Below are 20,143 nucleotides of genomic sequence, written 5' to 3' on the forward strand. Positions count from 1 at the left end.
CGAGAAAACGTTGTTAAATACAATAAAATACGGGTCACAGTAAGAAACGAAGCAGTTTTGAGTGCTCCATAAAGAAAAGCCGAGCATGATGCAGCATTGGACAGCTTCAAAAGACCCTCACTGAGACTCTTGTGTTAAGAGCCTAACCAGCATAAAGTGCTTCAAGATGACGCTTCAAATGACGGTATCGTGGATGTTTACTGTAACCACAAGAGCAGACAGATGCTGAGCGAGATCACGCGCAGATCGAGGAGGCGATGGTTTTTGCTGCATGTATATTCCATCAGTATGTTTCTGGAGCATCTGTGATTGTTTATTCTGACCACAAACCCTTGAGTCAGGCTTAGTGTTTTTTGAAACCTAATTTTTGATGAGTAATATGCATTGCTAACAACTTCATCTAAACAACTTTAAAGATGATTTTCTCAATATTTAGATTTTTTTGCTCCCTCAGATTCCAGATTTTACAAATATTGTCCTCCTTACAAACCATTCATCACTGGAGAGATGATTTATACAGCTGATGCATAAATCGGTTTATAAAAATTGACCCTTATAAGTTCTGTTGTGCTGCAGGGTCACGTATTTGGTCAGAATCCCATGCTATGAAAAATGAAGAGTTGTGTTGTCTGTTTAATACAGTACTGGCTGATTAGACAACACTGACCTAAAATGCTAAATGTCTGCCCTCTCTCTCTCTCTCTCTCTCTCTCTCTTCAGCGTTCCCACATCTCAGACCTCACATACATAAAATATATCCCCTTTATACATAGTTTTTGAAGTAAAGAGTAAAGAAAACACTACACAAACTAGGTGCGTTGCTTAAACGTTGAAGGGTAACCAGTCTTACTTTCCCAACACAAACTTCAAAACTGAATTCATGAACATCCTTGAAGAAGAAGAAAAAAAAAGAGATTACTAACTTTTTAAGACTAAACACTTTCATCCATCGAAAAAAGTGAGTTGTGACTGAAGGGTGACGAGTTTGCATAAGTATAACTCACTTATTCTGAAATTATAAAACCAGATGTATTTTTACACTTACACTGATGTATTACATAAAATATTAGGCTATATTTCATAATGCATATTTTTTTCTGCTACGATAATGGGAATAAAATGAAGCATTAAATTTAGATTCTTTTGATGAAGCAACTTCAAAAGTGAATGTTATTGCAAAGCAATCATTTTGAAATCAGTCTCATAATTGTGATGAGGTCAGCAAACCTGGAACCGATCTGTTGACGAGTCAAAGAGTGCTCTGTTTCTTGTCAACTAGGGAATAAAAAAAACACTTTCTTTAATAGGACACCACTGATTTATAAACACAGGAAATTACTTCAACTTGAGATAATTTCCCCTTCTGAAGACCCACTCGATCAGTTATTGCAAAACCCTTTAAAGACAATGACTTCATTATGGAAAACATTGAACTAATTTAATAAATAATTTAATCGTCAAACACAGAAAGAAGACATCTCTCAAAGCACAAAATAACTAAAAAGAATACAAGAGTATAAAATACAGTATAAAATGAATGAAAGAGTTGTCAATTGACAATGTTTTTGTTTGGTTTGAGGAGGTCAGGACATAATTTAGGACACAAGGACATAAAGTGGAGTGTCTCCAGCTGACAGAGCTAAGAATACACGGCTGTTCTCGTTCTGCTTCTCATTAAAATGTTACAGATTAAAAGAGTTCATGTGTGTGTCATCAGACACTCTTCTCATCCGTTTCAAACATATTTGGTACAAAAAAAAAAAGAAAAAAAAAAGTCACTTCCTGAGTTTAAGGCCTCTACAGCCTGTAGTCTGCACCATGCTTAAAAACATGCAGTCACTAGAAGAAACCAAACCATTAAAAAATATATACAACCTCAATTTTACGCTAAATAAATAAAGCAGAGAGTTGAATTCTTTATCTCTGGTCCGTTAGGAGCGACAGATCCAGTTCAGAGCTCTCATCTCACACACACACACACACACACACACATTCTGTGCAGGAACGTGACTGTTCACAGCTGCACTACAACTACACACACATCTTCTCTTTGGAGTCAAAAAAAGCAATGCATTCATTTCAAGAGGACACAGAATTATCTGACAGAAAAACAACGAGCGGATGCCATGTGCATCCAACAGCAGCACGCTTGAACTCACTGAACACACAGTTATTAGTGTGTGAAGATCAGTGGCTCTCGGTCTCCCTGAGATACAGCCTGAGCTGCAACGACCAAATCACACACACACACACACACACACATCGGTACAATGATGTATAAACTACAGACTAACATAAGATAAAAAGTCATCTTGACATTCTGATCAGTGATCAGCCTCAGTATAAAAGTGACAGAATTATCATCTTCAGATCTGTAGAAATGTCTCTATTGGAGTCTTTAAAACCCGTCCAGATACAGTGTGTCTGAAACAGGGGCATGTCTCGGTCCAGAGATTTGGCGTCTTGTACTGTCTCACACACACACACACACACACTCAGATACACAAACACACACACGCACTCACACACACACTACACTGCTGGCACTAACAGGGCTGGGATAAGAAGTTCTGGGAAAGTGCAGCAGGATTGTGGGATGTGTGTCAGACGACACGTCTCTATGTGTGCTGTGTTTGACTGTTCTGTGCGTTGAGGAGCGAGGTCATCTCGTCCCTGTTTCCTGAAGACGGAGGCAGAGCGGATGCAGTGCTGATGTCCAGACGGCCGTGTCCAGCGTCCAGAGACTGTGAGGAACTGTCCAGCCGAGACGCCATCAGAGCGAGCTGATACTGAGAGCGTGAGATCTGCAGAAACACAGCTCATGTCAGAGACTCCACAGCTTCAGAGGAGGCAGCACAGAAGCAGTCATCAGTAACACAGATGTATATTAGTAGAAATAGACAACAATACATTGCATGAGTCACAATTATACATTTCTCTATTATGCCAAAAAATCATTAGGATATTACAGGTGCTGGTCATATAATTAGAATATCATCCAAAAGTTGATTTCACTAATTACATTCAAAAAGTGAAGATTTTTAGAAATCTTGGCCGACTGAAAAGTCTAAGCATGTACAGCACTCAATACTGAGTTGTGTCTCTTTTGTCTGAATGACTGCAGCAATGCGGCGTGGCATGGAGTGGATCAGTCTGTGGCACTGCTCAGGTGTTATGAGAGACCAGGTGTCTCTGATAGTGGCCTTCAGCTCTTCTGCATTCTTGGCTCTGGTATATCACATCTTCCTCTTCACAACATCCCAGAGATTTTCTATGGGGTTAAGTTCAGGAGAGTTTGCTGACCAATTAAGAACAGGGATAACATGGTCCTGTGTGCAGGTGAGAGTCCTGTTGGAGAATGAAATCGGTCAGCAGCGGAGCATGAAGTGCTCTAAAACTTCCTGGTGTACAGCTGTGTTGACCTTTGACCTCAGAAAACACAGTGGACCAACACCAGCAGATGACATGACACCCCAAACCATCACTGACTGTGGAAACTTTACACTGGACCTCAAGCAACGTGGATTGTGTGCCTCTCCTCTCTTCCTCCAGACTCTGGGACCCTGATATCCAAAGGAAATGCTAAATTTACTTTCATCAGAGAACATAACTGTGCACCACTCAGCATCAGTCCAGTCCTTTCTGAAGCGAGACACTTCTGACGCTGTCTGTTGTTCAAGAGTGTCTTGACACAAGGAATGTGAAGCTGAAACCCATGTCTTGCATACGTCTGTGTGTAGTGGTTCTTGAAGCACTGACTCCAGCTGCAGTCCACTCTTTGTGAATCTCTCCCACATTTTTGAATGGGTTTAGTTTCACAATCCTCTCCAGGGTGCAGTTATCTCTATTGCTTGTACACTTTTTTTCTCCCACATCGTTTCCTTCCCTTCTCCTCTCTATTAATGTGCTGGGAGACACAGAGCTCTGTGAACAGCCAGCCTCTTTTACAATGACCTTCTGTGTCTTGCCCTCCTTGTGCAAGGTGTCAGTGGTCGTCTTTTGGACAACTGTCAGGTCAGCAGTCTTCCCATGATTGTGTATCCTACAGAACTAGACTGAGAGAACATTTAAAGGCTTTGCAGGTGTTTAGAGTTAATAATCTGATTAGAGTGTGACACCAGGTGTCTTCAATATTGAACCTTTTCTGAATTTGGGATTTTCCTTAGTTGTCAGTTATAATCAAACTTCAAATAAATAAACATTTGAAATGTATCAGTCTGTGTGTAATGAATGAATATAATATACAAGTTTCACTTTTTGAATGGAATTAGTGAAATAAATCCACTTTTTGATGATATTCTGATTATATGGACAGTACCTGTAAGTAAAGATCATGTTTCATGAAGATATTCTGGAAATTTCCTACCATAAATATACCAAAACTTAATTTAGAACTAAAACTAAACTAAATTTTAATTAAAAAAAAAAATTGAATTATGACTTTAATTTAAATCATTAATTAAACACTAGACTTTACACTGACACTTTCTTTCATTGCTATCTTTTTTATGAGTTCATTTATATTATCATTTAATTAAACACAATTAAACACAATTTTATTGTGTTTGTAAGTTGTGTTTGTTCTCTTTCTACTCTGTCATTCTCGAGAGGAGTAAACAAAGTAAGGATTTCATTAATATAAATATTATAATATCTATTATAACAAAATGCAGTTATTAGACTGGACTGACTGGTTTTTCTGCGGTAGATGTATCATTAGGTGACAATGTTTCAAACTGTTCTGTGGTTGAAACTTTCAACCTTTCCTTGCAACATATGGGGTTTAGTCATGCTTCTAGAAATAGTTCAGCCAATAATTAAACGTTTCTGAAAACATCCTCACCCTCAGTCCATCCCAGATCAGGATGAGTGTGTGTCTTCATCAGGTTTGTAGAAATGTAGCACTGCATCAGTGTCTCATCAGTGGATGCTCTGCAGTGAATGGGTGCCGTCAGAATGAGAGTCTGATAAAAACATCACAATAATCCACAGCACTCCAGTCCATCAGTGAACATCTGGAGAAGACAAAACCTGAAACACATCCAGCATTAAGATGATTTTAACTCAAATAATCCATAATAACACGTCCTCCAGTGAAAAAGTGCATCTTCTGCTGTTGTCTCTCTCATAGATTAGTTTAGATCTGTTTAAACGCTGCTTGATCTGTGCAGATTTCTCTCCTGATTCAGACCAGAACACTTTTTCACTGGAGGAAGTGTTATTATGGATTATTGGAGTTAAAATCATCTTAATGCTGGATGTGTTTCAGGTTTTGTCTTCTCCAGATGTTCACTGATGGACTGGAGTGCTGTGGATTATTGGGATGTTTTTATCAGACTCTCATTCTGACGGCACCCATTCACTGCAGAGACACTGATGCAATGCTACATTTCTCCAAACACAATCGCATCCTGATCTCAGATGATCTGAGGGTGAGGACATTTTCAGAAACTTTTAATAATGGGTGAAATAGTTCATTATTGTAGCATCATGTGACGTTCACAAAACTAAGTGACCTACAAATAATGTTTCAATGCATCAGCGGTCAACAGCACAGACTAAAGCATCTCAGTTCATCTAAATTAAATCAACCTGCTGTACAACACATCTTTCTGCCCTCCATAACCCGAGACCTTCACCTTGACGAACTGCAGGTCGGCCAGAGCTCGGACGTTGAAGTCTGGTGTGTACTGTGTCTGTGTGCTGCTGATGGACTGAGGCTCCGGGTGATCGGTGTAGCTGACCGAGCGGTTCAGTCCAGCAATGAGAGGAGAGCGCAACTCTGAAACACAGCATCATGGGACGGCAGAGTGAGCCAATGAGCCAAACACAGCCATGAAGAGTCATCACAGGAATACATTTCAGAATATATTCAAAACGGTGCATCAGTCTGACACAGAATTCATGTTTTATTGCATTTGAGATCAAATAAATGCAACCTGTGTGACATCTAAAAAAACGTCACGACCCCAAACGTTTGAAATAAAAATAAATAAAACTGAATTTGAGAAAAAAATTATGTATTTCATACGGCCTTTAAAAAAATATTCCTGTTAAAATCTGTAACTTTCATTATTTAAATTAATTAGAAATGTTTTTTGATACATACAATTTTATTTAACCATTAAAACTGAAAAATGTAAACATGAAATGAAAAAAAAAAAAGGAAAAAATTTTTTTTTTTGGAAATAAATAAAACTGAATTTGAATTCTGCAACATGATGATTAAAGTTAACTGGCTAACTAAAATACAATAAAGCAGTCAGCATGCCGTGGCAGACGAGTTCACATATGAAAATAAAAAATTATATTTGTAGAAAAGAAAAAAACATTTTTGATTTCCCTGGATTATGAAAGAGATTTACGGAGGCTTCCTGTGCAGTTCTGTAGAATTGTTTGAAGTGAATAAGGGACACAGATCTTTATCAGACTGAATCATGTCTCTGTGCCTCATGGATGTTGTTCAGTTCCCGTTAACAGACAGAAACAGGACTCTATTAGTGACACAGCGTGTGCTCATCTGCTGACGGCCCAGCGTTTACCAAACCACTGAAAATATAAAGCTGGAGGTTTATTTCTGCTGGCAAATAAAAGCACAACACTTCATAGCTCCTCCATGTGTTCATGCTCACTAATCATTTATTCTGTACATGTTGCGTAAGATACAGACAGAGCTTGGTTTGTGTCAATATCACATTCCTCTTCTAATCTTCCAACCAAAACCATTAAAAGCAACCAGCTGAAAGTGTAACATCTGCAAGGCATCGAGAGACTCACAGATGTGTGTGTGTGTGAGAGAGTGTGTGTGCAGCGCTCCAGAGAGAAGCAGAGCACATAACACACTCCAGGAACATCACTCATACTGACAGCACCGGATATCACTCGGTTCAAAAATACAATATTTACAGTGGCCAAGATATGCTTTTGTGATTCATAGATGTAAAAAAAAAAAAAAAGTAAATATACAACAGTTAAAAAAACAGTTTTATTTTAATACAATTAATTAGATATGCCTTTGATTATTAAAATTAACCATTGAGATGGGAACCAGAAAATTAATGGAAAGCAGAATTTGTCGAAAAAAATAAAAAATAAAATAAAAAAAAAGTTAAACTGTGCAACTTTCATGATTTCAGTTAAGTAGACTATGCTTTCTGGTTAATAACGTTTAATTTAATGATTAAAACAGAGTCAAGAAAAATTCAAACAGAAACAGAATCCATAAAAATTTGAATTTGACAAAATAAATAAATCAAAAAACTGAATTTGAGGAAATAAATAATACTGATTTGATCGTGCCCCATGATTTCTGCTGTGATTTTTGTTTGGAACTATTTTTGTTGGTGAAATAGAACAAAGTCAATATTGTGTCTAAAATATATACTTAATAACTTTCTTGTTGAACTGAAATCAAGGTAAATTTTGCACAATTGTATTGTAACTTGTGCTAATATTCTGAAGAAACTGTTTTTATGGCACTTTTGCAAATGCATGAAGTCTTGAAGAGCATAAGAGACTTGTTTCAGGTCATTAAAGTCTCCTCAGCAGTGTTGATATGAAGGGTTTCTGTGATGTAAGTGTGTTTAGAGATGAGGTCAGAGGTCAGCTGAAGAGCTGATGGAGACTGATAGCGCCATCTACTGGCTCTTCCTCAGCACAGCAGCCCAGAAACACCAGCAGCTGTGCATTACATCTACTACAGCTTCATGTGAGGAAAAGACTGGAATTTAACTCATTTTCTGAAAATGCATGAAAACGTATTATATGCACCACTTGTATGGTGCTTTCTGAGTCTACTTCAACATTTATATCTGCATTTGGTATCTTATTAAACATTTAAAGTCATGCAGGTTTGAAACGACATGATGGTGAGTAAATGTTCAGTTTTTCTGTGAACTATTTCTTTAACATGTTTAATTGTTAAGGTTCTGGAGGACAGCAGATACAGAAGAAGTCCAGGTCTGTTAAAACGGTCTAAAACGTGTATATTAGTGACACCCTGAACAGAAATCTGATCTGCTTTCGTGTAAAAGGAGAAGAAGAGAAAAGCTGCCGCTACTTTTAAAGATTATTTTACAGTATACTGTCCTCATTTGTTAGTCGCTTTGGATAAAAGCTTCTGCTACATGATTAAATATAAATGTATCACAGAAATAAATTACATTTTAAAGTAAATTAAAATAGAAAACAGGTTTTTGAAATGATAATAAATCACAATATTACTGTTTTTACTCTGTATTTCTGAGCATTCGCATGCAGTCTTTGCAAGCAGAGGAGATATACACATATATAAAACTAAAAATATTTTGATCAGTAGATAGACGAGCACAGACAGAACGCAGTGAAAAATCAGCTGCGCATCACAGAAATAAATTACAGTTTCACAGATAATAAATAAGAGACCAATATTAGAAACCGCAATAATATTTTAAAAGAAAATTCTGCTGTGCATACGTGTTTAAAAACATGAGAATAAGTTGAATATATGAGATAGGAGATCTGTCATCACAAAACTGTCATCTTACTTCAAGACACTTGTAATACTGCATGAGGAGAATAAAATAGATGTATGCTGTTAATCTGGAGATTGGTGTCTGTCACCTACAGTCTCCGTCTCTGTGAGTCTCACCTGGTGTCGGAGCGCCGAGGGCCATGGCTCCATAGAAAGAGAAGGGCCCCGTCTCAAACTTCATGTTGTCGCTCCCAGCCTCCACCTCCACACGGCCCTGAGAGCAGAACCAGCACATGATCCACACCACCACAGAACTGAGCACACTCTTCAATACAGAGGCTTCAACTAATAACTACTGTATTATCAGGACTATAATTCAGACTTTTTTTCATAGTTTGGCTGGTCCTGCGACTTATCAAAATGAATTTGACATGAACCAAGAGTTCACATGACCGTGTCCGGCCGCCAGAGGGCGCTCTATGCTGCTCAGTGCTGCTGTAGTGTACTGTACACTGATAACACTGAGCGCCCTCTGGCGGCTGGACACGGTCATGTGAACTCTTGGTTCTAAATAAATGCGACTTATAGTCCAGTGCAACTTATATGTTTAAAAAAATTAAAACAGAAAAAAAAAAACACTGATTCCTGAAAAATTAAACGGGGGGAAAAAATAAACCAGATTTCATAGGGCCCTAAATAATCATCATATGGCATTTCCTGCTTCCACAAACACATCGAGCCGCTTTAAATAATAAACAACAAAAGCCACACAGACGGATGCGTGTCACATTTATCTGCTAGTGTGACCTTCATGATCTATTAATGACTCTGTCTCTCCTCATCACTGAGAGTGATCTCCATCAGTTCAGTCCATCACACACACACACACACACACACACCAGTTTAAGACGTGTACAATGTGTGTGTCTCATCAGACATTAAAGCCCTACAATGATCTTAAGACTGAAAGAACGAATATCTTACATCCATACTGTGAAAACAACCACCGTCTGATTTGTCAACATCCTAAGATACATTTACTTGAGGAAAAATGAAGATATTAAGACTTGTGCTCTTAAAAACTGAAACTAAAATCCAAACCGGCATTTGACAATTTCATTTCATCTAACTTAATGTGCTAAAATAAATACAAATTCAACTGAAATAAAAAGTATAATAAAATAAATACATCCAAATGAATGGATGAATGAATAAAGTAGTGCTGTCAAATGATTAATCGCATCCAGAATATGTTTTTGTTTACATAATATATTGTGTGTGTACGCTGTTTATTTATTATATTTATATAAAGACACAGCATGCATTCTGAAAATATTTATGTTAAAATATTGATATCATTTTATATATATATATATATGAGACGTGAATGAAGTGAAGGATGATTGGGAACTGAACGATTGCTCTACAGGAAACACAGAGAACACACAACAAGACCAGCTTCGTCCAGATGATAACTATATATATAATAACCAAGCTGATGTTTGCTGATGCTGTTTTTCTTAGTTAAATCTGGTTTATTGGCAAATTAAAGATGATCCTATGTTTAAATGAAGTAAACACAGACTTGAGGAGCAGAGGAGAGATCTCTGGAGCTGTGGTCTTCAGAAGGATGTGTTACCTGCAGGATGAGGATGAAGTAGTCCACGGCTTTACCGCGCAGGTACAGGAAGTGATGGGCTGATTTCTTGTCGTTCTCGCTGAATTTGATCTCCTGGATCACTTCAGGGTGTTTAAGAATACGCAGAAGCACTTTCTCAGAGATGTGAGATGGACTGAACACATTCACCTCTGCAGAGACACAAACGCTCAAATTAAACACAGTTTACATGCTTCAGTGGGTTAAAACACAAGAGATTGGTACACTACCAGTCTAACGTTCAGTCAGGAATACTCTTCTGATCACGAGCCTGCAGTTATCTGAGCCAAAATACAGCAGGAAAACTGTGAAATATTACTCTAGTTAAAGTGTAATGTATTTCTGTGATGCTCCGCTGTATTTCCAGCATCATTCCTCCAGTCTTCAGTGTCACATGATCTTCAGAAATCAGAATAATATGATGATTTACTGCTCGAGAAAATGCTTTTGTTTACATAATGTGTGTGTTCAATGCATATTTATGATGTATATATAAATACACACACACACACACACATATAAATATATATATATATATTTATATATATATATATATATATATATATATACATACATAAAATATTTACATGTACATATGTTTATATATTTATATTACTACATTTTAAATTATACATAAATATATAGAAATATATTTTTCTTAAATTTTTACATGTATGTGCTTGTATTTATATAAACGTAATAAATATACACCGTATACACACATATATTATTATATAAAAAAAACCTTCTTTGGATGTGATTAATCACATTTAATCGTTTGACAGCACTACTTAAAATTGTAGTGTCTTTAAAAACAATTACTTTTTTCAGATAAAATATTGTTTTTCTGGATTTTATATTCATCAAAGACACCTGAAAAAATTATACTCCGCTGTTACATAATAATAATAATAATAATAATACACAGCAACAGCAATATTAATCAATATTATTCTGATTTCTGAAGATCATGTGACACTGAAGACTGGAGGAATGATGCTGAGAATACAGCGGAGCATCACAGAAATACATTAATGTTTAATGAATATTAAAATAGAAAGCATTAGTTTTGAATAGCACAAATGTTTCACAATTGTAGTGTTTCTGCTGTACTTTGGATCAAATAAATGCAGGTTTGATGAGCAGAAGAGACTTCTTCTAGAACATGACTGTACTGTAAGAGCATGAGTGTAGTGCGGCTCTGATGCAGGAAGCTGAACTCTCAGTGATGATGATGATGATGATGATGATGATGATGATGATGATGATGTTCACAGCGACAGGAGGATGTCTGACCTGACGAGAGGAAGCGGTGAGCGGCCAGCAGCAGCTGAGGAGACACTTTACACTCGCTCTCGTGTTTGAACGCAGAGAAGTCTCGCTTGTTCTTACTGGGTACCACTTTCTTCCTGCTGCGGTTATCAGCTGCAGAGAAATCCCAAAAACACAAAGATGACACGAGCCATGTCTCAGAAAGCGTCAGGAGTGTTGATTCATCTGAAAGACTCACTGTAGAGGTCCGACTCGTCCAGGATCTCTGATTTGATGATCTCCTCGAACACGTCCTCCAGCGTGACCAATCCCAGCACCTCATAGAACGGGTCTCCCTCTCCATCACTGTTCACCTTCTGCACGATCGCCAGGTGGGACTTACCTGCGCAGGTAACACTTCAGGTGAGACTGGACACACAATCACCAACTACCACACTCTTTTAAAACAGCTGTTATTAATAATAATAATAATAATCATCATGATGACTATGCAGTCAAATAACGTTTCTTAAAGACCTTTAGAATTAAAGGAGAAAGTTTGTGTTGCGTGTCTTTCTGAAGGAACAGGACATCACTGAACTCTTTCTGAGTCGTGTTAGAGACACCAGTGATCTTTGTTCATACTGGGTTTCTCCTCTAAAGTCTCATTTGAAACAGAAACTGAGCTCAGAAACACTGCTGATCCTAATCTGATGGGGATGGGATCTTGTTTCACACAACAACACATCTTTAACCCGGGAAGGAGTGAAACATGTTTTTATTTTAAGGTTGGACTAACTTAAAATGATTGAAAAATGCAATTAGTTAAAAGTGTACACTCAGTGGCCAAGAGATGCTTATGGTTTATGATATTGATTCAGATTCTGAGTAATAAACAATCATTTGTGACTGTATATTTCATGTTGGAAAAGACATTTAGTTCTTTAATTGAATCTTAGTTCCCAAGTCATCTACAAGATCGATTAAGATTCTGATAGAGACACAAACACACGACTGTACGATTGAGATGTTACATAAATCAATAAAACGTGTTTATTCTGTGGCACCTAAAAATAATAAGAATTTAGCACTGAGTTTTTTTCTTATAGGAGCCAATGTCCTAGAAAGCCCTGTCTCTGGATCTTTCCATCCAAATATACTCAACTCTCTTAAATACTGATAATAATAACAACTGTTTTAAATATAGATGTTTCTTGAGCAGTAAATCATCATATTATTCTGATTTCTGAAGATCATGTGACACTGAAGACTGGAGGAAAGATGCTGAAAATACAGCGGAGCATCACAGAAATACATTACAGCTTAAAATATATTAATTATTGTAAATAGTAAAAATATTTCACAATATTACTGTTTTTGCTGCATTTGTGATCAAATCGTTGAACATTACTGGTAGTGTAAGTGTGTTTCTATTAACTAACAACACAAAGATTAATTAACGCTTTAAATTGTGAACATTATTTGAAGCTGTAAATAAAAACACATGACTGTGTGGAGCTCTTTCTTGACTTTCGAAGTGTCACTTGTATGTAATTACATAAATCCTTAGTTAAACAGTCAGCACCTCAAGAAACTAATGTGTCAAACTCATGATTTCTTCATACTTCACTCATCTAACACTGAACTGATGTTTACTGAGTCACTGGGTTATTAAATCACTGCTATGTGCTGCATCCGGTTATTACAAATCAATAGGGCAGGAGGTTTTACATAATTAATTAACATTTTCTTGCAATATTTTTTGCTCCCTCAGATTCCAGATTTTCATCACTGGAGAGATGATTCAATCCTCTTTCAGATCAGATCAGAGCACTCACCTTTCTTGAACTCCTCCAGCATGGAGTCCAGCTTGATGTCGTGAAACACGAAGTGCACCGGATGTTTGTAGAACCTGGTGATGGTCTTCAGCGTCGTGCAATCATCCGGGTCCACGAAGGCGAGGTCTTGGACGAGGAGGATATCCACGATGTTGCTCTGCTCGCCCTCGTAGACGGGGATCCGTGTGTAGCCGCTCTCTATGATCTCAGACATGGTGTTAAAGTCCAGCACCGCGTCGCTGCGGATCATGAAGCAGTCTTCCAGCGGAGTCATGATGTCCTCCACCGTCTTGCTCCTCAGCTCCAGCGCGCCTTGGATCATGTTCATCTCCTCCTTCACCAGGTCGTTATACGGCGCGGTCACCTTCAGCATCTCCACCAGCTTCTCTCGGTTGTACACGGTACCGATCTCCTGACCCAGAACGCAGTCCAGCAGTTTGCTGATGGGGAAAGAAAGCGGGAAAGTCAGAAGCATGAAGAACTTCGTGAGGAGAATGGTGTTCGCGCCAACCGCCAAACCGTGGCGGGAACAGAGCGCCTGAGGGACGATCTCGCCGAAGATCACGATGCCGATAGTAGACGCGACGACTGCGGCCAACCCGGAGCCGATGAGACCGTCGAGGAGGATCGTCAGCGTAGTGTTCACCAACACGTTCCCCAACAGAAGCGAGCACAATAAGTAGTTTCCTTTCCGCCGGATCGGTTCGATTTGACTCGCGTACTTCTTTTCTTTCTCTGTACCGGAGCTCTGGACGATCCGCAGCTCCATGGGATCCAACGCCATGAGACCCAGATTCAAGCCGCTGAACATCCCTGAGAGAGCTAGAAGGCAGATTATTATGATCACCTGGAGCCAGATGGGAAGAATGGACTTTTTCTCCTCCAGCACACGCAGCTTCCCGTCGTTTTCTCCGAGGAGGAGCCACGTCCCATCGGAGCTGTGCCTGACGCAGAGCGCGTAATCCCGCCGCGACTCACTCTTCCGAAGCGCTTTGATTCTGAGCCCCAGGACCCCGGAGGAGCCTCGGCTGTGGACGCTCATGTTAGTCCTGATGGAGATGTCTTTGGTGAAGTCAGCACAAGTGCTGTTGGACTCCTCGCTCTGCTCCACGAACCTGATCCGCTCCCAGGCGTCGATGCTGATGTTGAGTCCGTAGAAGCGGAGCTGGATGTCGCTCTCCTCGGTTACCTGGATGATCCCGTCGTCGGAGGTCGAGGCGGGTTTGTCGCTCCTCTCTAGCCGCATGCCGAGGATCAGGCTATCGCTGCCTGAGGACTGCGCTCGGCTCGCACAGAATCTAATCCAAAACATGAGTAATAAAGTTAGCGTGCTGCCTTTCCCACTCCATCCTGTCGCCATGTTTTTCGCTTCTGAATGAGAGTCGACGTCACCTACGCCCTTGTCGAGACCCCGCCCCGTCATTAACATAATAACGGTGGATGCCCAATCAGAGCGCGGATCGTCACCTAATGAGGAAGAACCAGCCGCCTTGGTTTTTGTTAGTTAGTTTGTTTTTTGTTTTTAGGGAACAAAATATAAACATATGACATATAGTTGAACCTCCATTCATAGAGAAATATTTACACACACACGCAGTAGACAGCAAAATTCTAAACATGCTTCAAACATCTAAATAGATTACAATTTTATATGATTCACCAAGGGGATGATTATTTTTAGAGTAATGTAAGGTTGACAAATACATTCATTTTTAAAGAGGATTGAGTGTTATTCCACTTGATGTTATGTATATGATATTTACCCATAGTAATAATAATAATAATATTTCACACCAATGACAAAAACCTCAAATCAGTTTTGATGAAGGAATACCATTTATTTAGCCTGCTGAAAAGATCCAAAGAGAACTGAAGTGTGATTGAAAAAACATACATGTTCAGTGGTTCTACTAATCTACTTCAAAACAGCATCTTTTCTGTACATTTTCTATTTGAGCACATTCCTATTACTTTGTTGATACACTTTTTGTCTCCAGTGTGAACTCAATTGAAGTAGGTTTGAATCTGTATAATTGTTTGAAAGAAAGAGCGATGGCTAAACACTGTTTAATTCTCTACAGCGGGGTGTGAGGAGTTCATCTGATCAGCTCTTTATTTGAAAACAGGGAACATTTCTCCATGAGTTATACTGAAAAAGTGACCAGCTTCATCAATCAAATCAACAACATATAAAACAGTTTTGTATTATTATTATCATATAGCACTCTTGTTTGAACACTCTTCCTATGTATTGTAATGGCTCTGCTTCTCCAGAAGATGGAACCATGTGATGTGAAGTTGTGAGTGAAGACCCTGTTCCAAATTTAAAAGCTGAATTGGGAATTTGTAAATCTCAAATGTGCTGTTTTGTATATTATTATTTGTATTATCTGTGACCAGTCGTGGCACTGTCATTCTGTTGCACTGTTGAGATTCTGTGACTGAAACAAATTCCTCGTTTGTGCAAACATGCAGACGATAAAGCTGAGACTGTTTAGAGCTGGAATGACAATAATGCTATGACTCTGATTATAATTGGATTAGTCTGAATCCAATTCAGTTTAAACACTTCAACTATTGACTCAATCCAGTGGCTTTCAGACCTTTATTGTTATGTTCTTTAACCAGCTGGGACTTTTTAGTATAACCAGTTTTAGTCTTCCCATGCAAAAGAAAAAACAGAGTTAACTTTTTTAGTGGATTGTTAAAGTATTTCACTTTAAATTGAACAGGAATGGATTCCATAATTTCGTCATTACATGATGACATCATGCAGTAAATGCTTCTAACCTCAGCGTTATTGAGTGAGTGGAAAATGAGAATAAAACCTTGAAAAGCTTATGAAAAACAGGTATTTTACAACCACTAATTAAATATGCAAGTTTCTGAGCATGTTTTCTGTGCAAGTGTGAATTCACCTTAAAAAATAATGTAGACAACATAAGTGAATAAGTGACAAAATAAAATGTCAAAAGCCTCTGTCTTATGACGAGCTCGATCCAGAAAAGGGCGCTGTCTAATGGTTTTACCTGTTTTTATACAGTCTATGGGTTTTACACATGACTGTTGCATTAGCTGATGATTCCTGGATAAGGAGGTGTTTGTTTGGGATAATTTGTGTTTATTTAATAAAAAAATGCATGCTGGCAGCTACTGTTATTACACCTTGTGTCTAATCAGTCCATCAGTGTTCATGCATTTACAGCTGAATGCAACATAAAGACCATAAAAAATGATGAATGCAAAAGGAAAATTAATTGTGCATGAGAAAAAGTATGAAAATGTATGACTACAACAGATTCTTTGCTATGCAACGATCAATTAATTCAACAATTCAGATTATAAAATTTTGCTGCAAGAATTTACTTAGACACATTTGTGCCTTTTCAGTTTATAGTGACAAAATTACAGCTGTTTAACCCCTAAACAACAGTTAGTCAGTTATTTGCTAATAAATCTAAATAGTGTTATTTTTGTATTAAAGCTGTTTTTATTTAAAGCGGAAATTATTTTAAAGACACGTGTTCAGCTGCAATATTTCCTCCATTCAACTGAATCAATAACTATGCAACTGGTTCAGTGTGAGTTTCAGTCAGCAGCCGCCCGTGTTGACCCGGGGTAATAATTCTATAATTAGATTAAATCAAAGGGATATGTGACCTATTAAAGTCTAATCAGAGATGAATGAATAAAAATCAGGGAGGACGTGTTCATTGTGACAATTCTGTTATTAACGTGTGACTCTACAGGCTAATCACTTCAGCATTCATTATTCCCTTGAGTCAAGCGGCTCATTACTCTGCCACGAGTTACATCTAAACACGTCAGAACATGTCATGTGTTCAAGAACTTGGCAGTGGATTTATTGACTAATTTAGTATTTATTGTAATTTTTTCTGATATAATAGACACATTGCAGAACATATGAAAGAATATGGTTTTCACAGGCTTTATATGCACAGAAGTCTCAACAATCATGAGTCACCTTCATGACATGGTTGTTTAAATGCCTGGTGACACAGAATAGCATGAATAGCAGAGGGGCCCAGGACCGAGCCCTGGGGGACACCTGTGTCCGATACGAGACAATATGAGCTTTGATGATGGAATCTAATACCTGTTAACCAATTAGCTGACAATTTAAAAAACAAAGGATATGTGTCTTGAAAAGGAGTGGTTTCATTCAACTAGAAAACAGAGCAAAACCAATAGTTTGGGGGTTAAACAGATCAACATACTTTAGCTTAATATAAATGGAACTCAGCAATGACCAATTTTTTTGTACACAGTATGTTTAATGTTTTTTGTGTTAATAACTGAGAAATAACTTTATGCTGTCCATTGTCTCTAATGCATGTAGTCAAAAACCAACTTTGTTAAAAATAAAAGTTCTTTATTGACTTCAATGGTTCCGTGAAGAAAATTCCATTGCAAAAAAATGTTCTTTAGATTATTAAAATGTTCTCCACAATAAGAAAACATGGTTCATTTAAGAGCTGTTCTCTGAAAGTTTGATTGGGAACCCAGATGGATCTTTTAAAGCATTGCTTTGAAAACCCCAGTTTTAGAAACTTTATTTTTTAAGATTGCATTTCAGAAAGCTCTACAATGAATAGTCCTGTATTAATTCACCTGTCTGATGTTATGCCACATCACGGGCCGTTAATGACGCACACCCCTGTTACTGGACAATGTGGTGACCAGTTCACTGACCCTAATCAGGTCACATCATTATCATTTAGATAGCTAAGACTCCTTGATTGTAGCTAACAGGTAATAACGTGATATAATCACGCAGCAAAGAGGTATAAAAAGAGTCTCCTCACAGTGTACAAATGAACATCGCTGCTTAAAAGCTGAATCGCTTCACTAGCTTTCAATTTCAGCCTCGGTAAAGTAAGTACAGCACTTTTATTAAGAATACTGTAATATTCAGAGACATTCAGTTGTGTTATCTGTATGTCTTTGGTACAGATATGTCTGGAGGTCTGCTCTCAGTGGTCAGTCTGCTGTGTCTGCTGTCCGTGTGCTCGGCATGTTACATCTCTAACTGCCCCATCGGAGGAAAACGATCCGTACAGGACTGGCCATCTCGACAGGTGCGTTTATACACTTCCTGACCCTGAACTGAACAACTGAGCTTTAATTTCCTTGTTCTCTGCAGTGCATGTCATGTGGTCCTGGCGATCGTGGCCGGTGTTTTGGTCCCAGTATCTGCTGTGGTGAAGGTCTCGGATGCTTGGTTGGCTCTCCAGAGACTCTCCGATGTCTGGAAGAGGATTATCTTCCTTCTCCATGTGAAGCACCCGGAAAAGCTTGTGGTTATGAGGGACGCTGCGCTGCTCCCGGGGTCTGCTGTGACTCAGGTCAGCTTTACCCATGTCATATCTTCAAAAAAAGTCATTGTTGTTGACTAGTGCAATTTAAACTTGATTACAATATGTAAGTCATAAGGGTCAGTTTTTTATTATTATTGAGATTTATAAGCTAAGAGATAAATCATCTTTCCATTGATGTCTGGTTTGTTAGGAGGACAATATTTGGCTGAGATACAACTATTTGAAAATCTGGAATCTTATAAATATATTAAAAAAAAATCTTAAAAATTGTCCAAATGAAGTTATTAGAAATGCATAGTACTAATCAAAAATGAAGTTTTGACACATTTACAGTAGAAAATTTACTAAATATCTTCATGGAACATGATCTTTTACTTAATATCCTAATAATTTTTGACATAAAAGAAAAATCTTAAGACCCCCCACTTAAGTCGTTTTGGATAAAAGTGTCTGCAAAAAGACTAAATGTATATGTAGCATTAATGTAGTAATACATATTATATCCAGGGTCACATATTATACTTGTTTACTTTTCTGAGGAAAAAAAACAGGACGTTTTACCACTTACATTTTATTAGAATTTATTAGAATGTTTTCTTTAAAAGATTGTTTTCTTCCATCTAACATACATCAAATACGGTAATGAAAGATCAAACATGCATGCCTGATGTGTGAGAACTGATGCTTGTTTCTGTGTGTCAAGCATGCACATCTTGGATATTTCTATGATAATCAAATATGAAGCATATTTTTTGCAGTTTAATTGACGCTGCATTGAGAAGATGATTCAAAATTATTAAACAAGACTCTTTTCTTGTTTAAAAAAAATACTATTATTATTTTTATTTATTTGCAGTTACATCTACATTTTTAATGCTTAAACACAATTAAAAAATTAACTTTTTCATTTTCACTCTGTATCTGCTTTCACTTAAGAATAATTTTGGAGCTGAAATTTAGATGTAAATTTAGATTTTAATCATGGCTATAATGCAAATAAATGACAAAATGATTGCGATGGGACACTGAAAGCGATTAGAGGTGATTTCACAAATTAATTATCCAGTGTTTTACCTAGATTACAACACAGATCACTATGTGTATCCGCCTGACTGTAATGGCTGGTCTGTTGATCACTCAGAGGGCTGCAGTATGGATCAGTCGTGTGTGGATGGAGACGCTGATGGTCCAGTCGCCAGCAGCCAAGATCTTCTGCTAAAGCTGCTACACCTGTCAAACCACGCCCACCCCTACAGACTCCACCAATGAAACGCTCACAGAAGAGTGACATCATCTCAGGAGGAGCCGCCCACCAACCACACCGACTCACCACCTACTTTTTGTAAACCCAGTTTGTAAAGGCGCTAGATATTTGTAGAAGTGGATGTTAGTAGTGCTGTATTGATGATAGCTGCAGCTATTAAACTCTGAGAGAAATCCTCTGTTTAAGTGCATTTCATCACATTTTCTGCATTTTGTCTAATTTGCTTTATATCTCTGTCCATCCGAGCTTCTCACTACTATAAGGTCCAGGCTGAAGGTTTTCTGTGTGTTCGGTATTTTCAGCATGTAAAGTTGTTCAATTTAGGTTAAACTCAAATCTACT

At 37.9% G+C, this 20,143-nt stretch overlaps 2 protein-coding genes across 2 annotated transcripts; one reads left to right on the forward strand and one right to left on the reverse strand.

Moving 5' to 3' along the window:
- Positions 1–1,416: 1,416 nt before the first annotated feature.
- Positions 1,417–14,565, reverse strand: LOC127958900 (metal transporter CNNM4). The gene is made up of 7 exons (XM_052557945.1): positions 13,199–14,565; positions 11,620–11,763; positions 11,406–11,534; positions 10,092–10,261; positions 8,630–8,726; positions 5,640–5,782; positions 1,417–2,804 (listed from the first exon to the last, which is right to left on the reverse strand). The coding sequence occupies exons 1-7, from the start codon at positions 14,556–14,558 to the stop codon at positions 2,619–2,621; spliced, it is 2,229 nt and encodes a 742-aa protein (XP_052413905.1). The 5' UTR covers positions 14,559–14,565; the 3' UTR covers positions 1,417–2,618.
- A 3,443-nt stretch (positions 14,566–18,008) lies between these two features.
- LOC127958908 (isotocin-neurophysin IT 2) lies at positions 18,009–19,974 on the forward strand. The gene is made up of 4 exons (XM_052557956.1): positions 18,009–18,094; positions 18,173–18,297; positions 18,363–18,564; positions 19,679–19,974. Exons 2-4 carry the CDS (start codon positions 18,175–18,177, stop codon positions 19,804–19,806), a joined length of 453 nt encoding a protein of 150 aa, XP_052413916.1. The 5' UTR covers positions 18,009–18,094; positions 18,173–18,174; the 3' UTR covers positions 19,807–19,974.
- The last annotated feature ends 169 nt before the right edge of the window (positions 19,975–20,143 follow it).

Source organism: Carassius gibelio, chromosome B5 (assembly GCF_023724105.1).
Source record: "Carassius gibelio isolate Cgi1373 ecotype wild population from Czech Republic chromosome B5, carGib1.2-hapl.c, whole genome shotgun sequence".
NCBI classification, from domain to species: Eukaryota; Metazoa; Chordata; class Actinopteri; order Cypriniformes; family Cyprinidae; genus Carassius; species Carassius gibelio.